Source organism: Cinclus cinclus, chromosome 5 (genome assembly GCF_963662255.1).
Source record: "Cinclus cinclus chromosome 5, bCinCin1.1, whole genome shotgun sequence".
NCBI classification, from domain to species: domain Eukaryota; kingdom Metazoa; phylum Chordata; class Aves; order Passeriformes; family Cinclidae; genus Cinclus; species Cinclus cinclus.
This window is the reverse complement of record NC_085050.1, coordinates 8,731,846-8,741,745: the sequence shown is the minus strand read 5'-3', so window position 1 is coordinate 8,741,745 and position 9,900 is coordinate 8,731,846. Positions and strand designations below refer to the sequence as shown.

At 38.3% G+C, this 9,900-nt stretch overlaps 1 protein-coding gene across 1 annotated transcript in view; it reads right to left on the bottom strand.

The window, feature by feature from the left end:
• Positions 1-2,836: 2,836 nt before the first annotated feature.
• CFAP99 (cilia and flagella associated protein 99) overlaps positions 2,837-9,900 on the bottom strand; it is a 53,821-nt gene continuing 46,757 nt past the window's right edge. The window contains exons 15-16 of the mRNA XM_062493329.1: positions 3,631-3,790; positions 2,837-3,004 (exon numbers count right to left, since the gene is read on the bottom strand). Of these exons, the coding sequence (XP_062349313.1) occupies positions 2,837-3,004; positions 3,631-3,790 (328 nt within the window). The remainder of the gene's footprint in view (positions 3,005-3,630; positions 3,791-9,900) is intronic.

Below are 9,900 nucleotides of genomic sequence, written 5' to 3'. Positions count from 1 at the left end.
AGCCCCGTGCCTGGCAATTGGGCTGTTTGTAGATGAACTGGTAGCTTCCCCTAGTGACTTGCCTTCCCTTCTCCTCGTCTGGTTGAGGAGTGCTGGAGATTTGTACTAGGTATTTTTTTCCTTGCCATCCCAACATAACCATCTCTGTGTCTTTAATTTCATTTAAATAATAAAATAGCTGTGTTCCCTAGGACAGGTTGGATTACCTGGCATGGCAGACACTGGGCGTGAGCTTTTCCCGTTCCTGAGGCTGTTGTAGAAGAGGGAGCCAAATGCCACCAGGAGTGACTGTGTTACCTGAGTGGGGAGCACCCCGTGTCCAGTGCCTATCATGTGGCAAAACCCCTTGGTCTTCCTCAGGTAATCTGGGCTTTGTTGCACCTTCTTACACTGTACTGGCATGTGAAGGCTTCTGTGGTCTGGCTGTTTGTGCTGAAATGAGAGATCTCTGGAATGTGCGGCTTCCAGCATTATAAATGTTTCCTTGTGAGTCCATCACTGTGAAAAGACAAGTGCAACCTCTGATTTTGTTACTCTGTTTTGATGGATGATTTCAGAGTCAGCCTTGTTCACTCAGGCTCCTCTTCTTGGCTGCAAATGGTGTAACAAATCTGTAAATGAATGAATAATGAATTACTCATCCACCTGTGTTTCTGTGAAGCACGTGTAGAGGCACTGCTCACTCAGTTATCTGTTTGTGGCTGCACCAGGTGGTGGATGGTCCCTGCCACAGGCATCAGCTGAGGCAGCAAGTCTCAGGGAACTGTGTGACTCCACAGCTCATCTGGCTCCAGTGGTATTGCAGCTGCTTTTGTAATACAAGGCTAACAGGTCCCACCAGACTTTTGATGGCTCTGCATTGCTCACCTCAGGTTTCCATGTACCATACAGGAATATGAGGGAATGTGCTTTAGAAGCCAGGGGCAGAGTGGTTCTGGATATCAAGTTATACCCATTTGTCAGGAGCAAGGTGGTATTTTTATGCTTTTCTGTGTATTTTGTTGCAAGGCCTACCATCACTGAAAAATCAATAAGCTATATAGGTACAAAAATACCAATATAGGAGTATATTGGTATTTTCTTCAAAACGCATTATTCTACATTCCTCAAAATGTTGATTCTGAAGATGACTTTATGCATCAGATCCCAGAGTAGCAACAGGGCTCCTTGTGACTCTGAAGGCAAAAATTCCACAGCTGGATTATTGAGATTCCTCTATTCTTCCGTTCTTTCATTTGAGAACAAAGAAAATATGGAGAAGGAAATAATTCTGAATCAGCTTGATTGCAATTCAAGAAGAATTTTGAAAACTTGGTCCAAAATCACAGGGGAAGAAGCCTGTGCTGTGATGGGGTTTTGAAATTTCCATAACCTCAATATCTCATTAGTGATGCTTTTTTTTTTTTTCTTTTTAAAATTTTTATGAAAAAGTTTGAGAGCTGTTCAGCCATGCAATATCCTAGACCATGAATGTCAGCTGTTAATTGCTGGCTTCTGGAAAATCGAGGTGTTAGAGTCACCAATTAGCTTTGTTACTCTGAAATACAGTGCAAAAGAATGCTGAACAACCACAAACAAACTCCCTGCCACCAAGGGTTTATCATTTAAAGATATACAATACTGTTTGGACATGGTATCATAGTTCCCTTTTCTATGTAGTTCCAATTTTATGATTCCTTCTTTTCACTCCCCTGTGTTCTTTAACTCCTGCTATGGAGCATGAGCTCTACCTGTATTGCCTTTGTGGGCTACTAGAGCATTTACTTGGGGTGAAAAATACAGCACATTTTATCAGCTTGCAGGTTGTGGATTATCTTCACAGCTAGATGGCAATAAAAGAATTCTGTTAGACCTCCTTCAATAAAAAGTGAGAAATGCAATGTTGTGAGAGCATTAGAAGCAGCTGCCTGACTCTAATGTCAGTGAGAGTCTCCTTCAATTTAAATATTTGCAATAGACATAATTAAACACTTAGTTACTGGCATTGCGTTAAAATAGAAATACATTACATAGTCTTATTGCTGGGCAAATTTTAATTTTGATTTATATCCCCTTGGCTTTATGCCTGGATAAGTTTTGTGATTTAAAGTCTGTTTTACACAGTACAGAAATTGTCAGAAGGCAAATTATCTTCTAGGTGAGTAACAATTTTTACTTTTTCCGGAAGCAGTTCCCTAAAGAGATCAGTGTTATGTTCTCCTTTTACTGTTTAAAGACTGAAATTTATGTCTGCCTGCAGATAGAGGGACTGCCTGGGTCACTGAATCAGACTTCTGGAGGCTCTCACATCGTCTAAACACTGTAAATAGTTTTTTGCTCATCCTCTGAGACAGTGTTGAAACTGGCAATCCCCTTACATAGTTACTGTCATGTAAGAAGAGGTGTTAGGAACTTGGGCTGACCATGCCTTCTGAGAAGGTGCATAATGTAAATAGCTATTCCTTGGGGTTTGCCCTCATTTTCATTCTTTTGGAAAAATGAGTGGAGGAAACCATGGCATAGTATACAAAACCAGAAATACAGGTCTCAACATTCTTACACAGATATTTGTTTTGCAGTTATGCTGTAGGAGCTCTGATGATAAAGTTTCAGTTTCTTAAAGCTTTTGATTCCAGCAGAAAAAAATTATTATATAATTAATTATTATATCATTGTAAAAGAACATAAAAAATAAATTATATTACAACCTCCCCACGTATTTTTGTTCTATTGTGCCTATAAGACCCACATTTTTCTAATCACACTACAAAGGTGAAATAAAGAATACAACTCAACCTTGTAGTAAATAAGTACACTGAGATATTTCCAGCAGGCCTGAATTTGTTCCAAATGTATTTTATTTTAGATCAGAGCGCAGTACAAATGCTTTGGCTCCACTTCTTGATGCCACAATGAGCTCCCTTTTCTGAGCTGCTTCTCTGTCCATGAGGCCATGCTGAAGGATTCTGAACTGTCTTTCCCGGCCCTCTTCCAGTTCTTTCCAATGGTTCCATTGAAAAGAATCCTGCAGGGAAGACACAGCGGTGATCAGACTGCAGGTGATACAGTGGTTCTCTTTAGAAAATACACCGATCTTGTATTTGATAGTCCTGCTGGCTGGCAACATGGTCTGTTTGCTAACATGATTGGGAAACTTTTTAGATCAAACTTGGTGTGTTTGAACAAACGGAAAAGTAAGCAGAGTGGGTTGCCCAGTTTAAGATGACTTAAAACACTGCTGCAACTCTCCACAAAACCATGGGAATGATAAACTGTAAATGCCTTGAGTGGGAGAGGGGTGAGCATCCCAGTATGGTGTGATGGGATATGTGTGACAGGAAGCCTGGAAAGACAAGAGTTGGAGTCAGGGTAAGATGCTGCTGTCTTGATGGGATGAGTGTGTGATGGTAGGAGTGGGAGGGCAGGTCTTGAATGGATGAGCCCTGCTCTGTGATAGCAGAATGTGTGAAAAGAAGGTGAGGTCAAGGCCACGGCTGGAGAAATTGTGCCTAGGCAGGAGGCAGGGTGTTGCTATTGCCAGCCATGTATGGCACCATCTGCCTCTGCCCCCTTGCCAGTGCTGGCAGTTGAGCAAAGGTCTGTGAACAGCAGGTCTATTGCAAAGCTTTTCTCCTTATGTAATAACCAGACCTTGCTTGACATGATTCTGGTTTTCTGGGGGATAATCTTCAGGAGTCCTGCTTGCTTTTTACGCTCCATTGTTTTTTCTTCAATCTTCTTCTGCAGGTTTAAAATGCGTTCATCTTTCATTGACCTTTCACCAGACTGGGACTTTTTCTTTTCTTCTTGCCTGAAAAGTCAAAAAGAAACAATGAGAAGGTAAAATAATATCATCAGACAGAATAAGTCCATGGACAGAATAAGTCCATCTGAGCATGTATTACCTTGGTAATAATGAATTTGCTCTTACTTCTGAGAACCAGTTAGACTAAAAAGAGAATTAAATCATATAACTTGCAATTTGCCTCTTGTTGTTTACAGAACAGTATTACTAAACCACATAGAATAATTTTTTTCCCACAGGATGCCATGGTGACAATATCTGAAGTATTTCAAGCCTGACATGACATTTTTTAGAAAAAAAACGTGCAAAACCTGGGATAATACTGCAGCTCTTTGCTTGTGTGAACAATGGAGTTTGCCTTATAAGATCATTAGTACTCATCTTGATTGCTATATTCTTTGGCAAATAAAAGATATTTTTTCTGTGTTATCCCAGATACAGATTCAATGGGAGGGTGATGTACTAATTAAGGTTAGTTGCTCTGTGTGAGCATAAATTAATTAATAGCAGCATGTGCAGCATAAAAGTAAGGCATGCCAGAGATGTTATTGGATAGTCTTCCTTCCCCCCCTCCCCCCTCCCCCCCTCTTCTGTCCCTTGGAATTTACATTTTATCTGGTTTTACATACTTTCACCCAACTGGCCCAGTTTACTTGCAACTTCTCCATGTAGGTTACACCACGTGACAAAGTGACTCACTTAATATCCAACTTTCTTTTTTATTCAACGTAATTAATTTAGTTTAGTAATATCAAATCGTAGAGTTAATATTATGTCATAAGCAGCTGTGATTCTCTGGCTAAATTTGGAGCTAAAGGAAGTGTCAGATCTTCCAAGGAATGTACACAATCGTATAGCCATGGTAGATCTGCTAAGTGCAGCTGGCAAAGGATAGTTTTATAAAATGTCTTTTTATATAGCACTTGTACAATGTTACAATTGCTTTTATTGGAAAACAAATAAAGACTCCAAATGACCCAGAGCAAAGTGCACAGGAGCACTATCCAGCTGAATGTGTTGCTGTCATTCTGTCAGTGGCAGGACTAGTTTCACAGACAAGTTGCTTTTTGAAAAGAAATGTTTTACAACTGAACTCTTTCCTTGTATCTTGAGTGTTTTCAGTATAAGACACACTTCTCAAGAAGCTGGGAGGTGTGGAAGAAGGAAGTTCCTTCTAAACCCACCAATTTGCCTTTAAAAAGTCTGTATCAAGAATCCAAGGATCCAAACACTTCTTTCATCTTGGGACAGATGGCTTTTGCCTGCCTTGTTAATGTTATCTCTGATTATAGGAAGCTCTGTGACAGCAAGTTTTCTTCAGTGCAGCCATTCCAGAGTAGAGGTCCCCAAATCCTTAGGAACTGGATGAATGGGAGATATGACCTGTATTACATTCTGAAATGTGACTGTGAACTCTAAGTAAGGCACACAGTTAACTTGGCTTCTCATTTCCAGTTGCTTTCCTGAGACATTCCCTGAGCCCCTCTGCTCTGTGTGTCATGCTGTCTGGTTAGGATAACATCTCCTTATCCTCTTTTAAGACTTGTATTAATTTTACTAATTAATAATTAATAATAAACACTGAGATTAATTTTTAACACTATATTGTAAATCTAAAAATTGTGTACTATCACTTAATGTAATTGAGGACGTGGTTTATTTCTATCTGCACTGTATCAAGGTATTGATATAGGAGAATATAACAGTAAGGTTTGAAGTAAATACTTGATGATTAAATCTTGTCAGTGAGAATAAACAACAAAACCTTTCCTTACATGCAAATCCAGATTCTTGTAAATACAATTAAAGGAAATACAGCAAGAGGTTTAACATCAGGAAGCAGCAGCAGCTGCTTCTATATTAACACTGTAAATAGTTGCTTATTTCCAGAGTAATATTTATTTCTCTTCTGCATGTAGTCTTGTGCCAGTCATCTACACTATTTCAAAAAGCTGCCAATCCCATAGATTTTCAGATGCCACAGCATAACAGAAACTCCAAGAGAGGAAGGAATGAAAAAAGAAATTTTAAAATTCTGGTTTTCTGTCGTCAGCTGAGAATTTTGAGGGCTCAGGATAGAAAAACTTCTTATGATCTCTGTCACCTCATATCACATATTTCCTAAGGAAGTAAGTTAACAGCTAATCAGAATGGGCTAGTACACAGAAAAATCCTCTCCAGATCAATAGAAAATTGTGTGATAATTTATGAAAATTCTTCTCAGCTATATTTAATAAATGGGGAATTTGAAGATTTGCACAGAGGTTTCTTCCTATAATCTATATTTGCCTCTTCATTTACATTTTCAAACTCGAGCTTTGCATGAAAAGTATAAAGAGATAGATGTATGACAGCTCTTAACTGACTCAATACTTATAGGAGGTTGAATAAAATTGATCACTTGACCATTCTAGGCACCAAAATACCAAGCAGCTGGGACTGTATTTATAAGCTCACCTTACAAAATGGAGTCTTGTGCAAAAACACTATTTTTTTTTTAAAGCAGAATTGCTTATGGTGCAAATAACAATATTAAAAAAAAAATTCTCATAGCTTCAGTGAGTAAGGCTGTCTGTACTCCACAGTACCTTGCCTCTTTCTGTCCTGCACCACAGAATTCTAAGTTACAGCAGTTGGCAGTGAAGGTATCTGTTAACAGTTCACTATTAAGGCAGTCACTATTTTGACATTTAAGAACACTACAGTATTAGACTGATTACTGTTTTTTACTAATGTGAGTGTTTTGAGCACTCAAAATCTGACTCCCCTCCAAAACAATTAACTTATGAAGCACCTAATTTTAGATGGGGAAGTGATTGTTATTCAAAACAGTGTTTTGCTCATTTGAAGTGAAAATTTTGAAGCTGCATAAGCAAAATTCAGTCACTGAATCACAAAATGGCTGAGTCTGGAAGGGACCTCTGGGGGTCATCTTCACCATCCCATCAGCTTAAGCAGAGCCACCTTGAGGTGCTTGCCCAGCTCTGTGTCCAGATGGCTTTTGAACACCTCCAAGGATGGAGACTCCACAACCTCTCTGGACAACCTGTACTAAAGCTTGGTCATCTTCACAGTAAAAGGTGTTTCCTGATACTCCTCTTGTCCTCTCAGTGGCCACCATTAAGAAAAACCTGGCTTTGTTTTTTTTTACAGTTTTTCTTCACATCTTCATATTTCTGATCCATCATTGCTGATAAATGCCCCTTTTCTATTTCAATGATAGTGAAGAACTCATTACCTCCTCCTTCTTCTCTTTCTCCTCCTTTTCCTGCTCTGGCTGCCCATAGTATGCATTTCCTGCATTCACACTATGCCCACCCTTCCCCACCTCAGGCCTATATCAAGAGAGAGGGGTTCCCCTTCTCTCGGTGTGTGTGGTCAGTGCCCCTTGTCAGGGAGGGATTTGAGTACTGGCAGTGGCAGAGAGAAAGGAGTGCTCTTCATCTTGGCAAACACACCATAATTTGTAATCCAGTGCTGGGAGCCCAGCATGCTACATGAGTACCACAGTGTGAAATGGGGATGTAGGGAACTTTTGAGTTGGTGGGAGTCTGTACATTTTCCTCACATACAAGTAAGTCAAGGAGAGTTAGTGCTGCTCTCTTCTGACAGCTTAAAACCACGTGAATGGTGAGAGCTTGCAGTCCCAGACTTTGAGTCCAACACAAAGTAACTGTCTCCCAAACCACAGATAATGTGGATGGACGGAGCCTCAAACCAACTGGTTTGAACTATGGTTTGATTCTTACGGCATCAGATTGATTGCAGTAATAGATGTCCCTCACTGGAATGAAAAGGAGTTGTATCTCAAGTACAAGGCATTTAACTTGAGTACATTAACATGTATGCAAGCACACACAGATCTGCTGGTGCTTGAGTTTGAAAGCTGAGAACAGAATTGCTGATCCACTTCAAATGACAGTGCTGATTTTCAAACTGTGTGGAACTCTAGCAATTAAAGGGATATCCTGTGTATGTACCATCCTGAAAGCACTCAAAAAGCCACTGCTGTGATAGATGTCACAGCTTGCAGTCTATTAAAGGCCAATGTCTCTGTAATTTTTCATGTTCCATTTCCTATTTTGTTTAATATAGCTCATTAGATGCTTGCACAATGTGCTTCCTTCGTGTTGATGTATGTTTGTGAATGATATTGAAAGGAACCTGCTTGGTAGGGACCCGATTAAACTCCAGCTGTCACTAAAGCAGGTTTGTTTAGGAGAGTTTAGCTGCCATACTTTAGCTGATTAGCAGTAGCCTTCAACATAATGCAATTTAGGGTATAACACATAATTTTATATTGATGCATAAGACTAACTTATGAGGACCATTGGTAAGATTTGCTTTTCTATCCCTATAATGATGAATCAATTCTGTAAACATAAAAATTAGCTCTTTACATCTGTGCAATATATCAAGAATAGAACCCAAACACTCACATTGATTTGAGAGGTATTTCAGGATTCAAGATCTGCAAATAAGGTTTAACACACAAAGCCCATAGCTTCTATAGAGAGAAATAAAAACTGCATTAAAATATCTAGCATTTGTAAATGCCATGGCCAGCATGCCATATTTCTATATTAACAGAAATAGCACCAGAGATTTGGATTCTGTATGAAAATGCATGAAATACACTCCCAAAGAAAAACATTCTTGCTATACTATAATGATGCCTTTTTTATAGGAGTTGCTTCCAAGTTAAATACATAAATTGCCTAGGAACCATGAAAGGAAAATATCTTCTAACTTCTAGAATGAAAAATTTTATTTCTTTATTTAGAAAGCAAACAGGGCTTCATTGGAATTACTGTATAACTTATCAAGAATCTGACCAGATTGACTGATTCAGAGGCTTGAAATTTAATATACAATTTAATTTGGATTCTACTATCTTTTGCATGCTGCTCTATTCTAAAAAACATTTCAAATGACAGAACAAAAAGTGAATCAAAGCTTCTCATTCAAGCACAGCTTATTTTGGGATCAGAACAATTTTAGTTCTGAATTAAGCCAAAGAGTCTTGTTTAAAGGAACCCAGCCCTATACAAAATTCACAGACTGCACATCTAGCAAAACAGATGATTCTTTACTCAGGTGCTGTGAAACACGTTTTGTGTAGTACACAACTTCTTAATGCTTAGTTTGCATCTCCAGTGGAAAGCAGTGGCTTGAGTTGTTCCCACTATTGCTTTCACAATACTGAGTGTTTGGTAATGAGAGTACATTGACAGCTCCAACTCCATTTCAGGTTCTTAAGTCTTAAAATGTTTTCTTGATACATGACATAGAAAAGAAGGTCACTGATCTGTGCAGTCAATCCACTGCAGCTGCAGTTATCGATTCATTAAGTACATTAAACTATCTTCTTAAGTACTAACATAGTAAAACACCAGTCTTTGGAGATTAACTATCAGTAACAAACCAAATTAGAGCTGAGACAAGTGAAAACTTAAGGAATATATCAATACTGCCTTCTGTAACTGAGGTGTAGAACTGGATGATAAATGAATAACATGAATTGAACTCTGAGAAGCCACCTTCAGCAATAAACATGAATCTAAGACATGTCTAAAAAACATGTATTTGTAGCCTGATAGAATATGTCTTCTGAATGTCAGCCTGAACATCAGTTTGCAAAATAAATATGGCAAGACAAGACTTATATCTCAAAGCCACAAAAGGGAAAAGATGAAAGACAATTTGAAAGAAATAAGTGGCAAATATTTAAGATGCAGTAAAAATGGTATAAGATCAAGCGGTGTGCCATGTTGTATGCTTTTACACAGGCTTTCTCCTTCTCAGCTTTATTTGTAAATAGCTTTAACTTAACCTGTGTGGAACCTGTCTTCTGCATATCTGAAGCATCTATGATGGTTACGAATCCTTTATGACATTTATTAATACATATTATAATTAACAATAGATCTTAATAATGAATGAAGAATTTGATTGGACAGTCTGTAAGCAAATAATTTTTTAATCTAATGCTATAATTTATTTAATTTATAACTTATTATTGATATAATAAAATCTTCATCCTTTTAATTTTTAACTTCTAGAATAAGATCTTCCTTTTCACATTACAGATGAAATTCAATGAAGAAAACTATAGA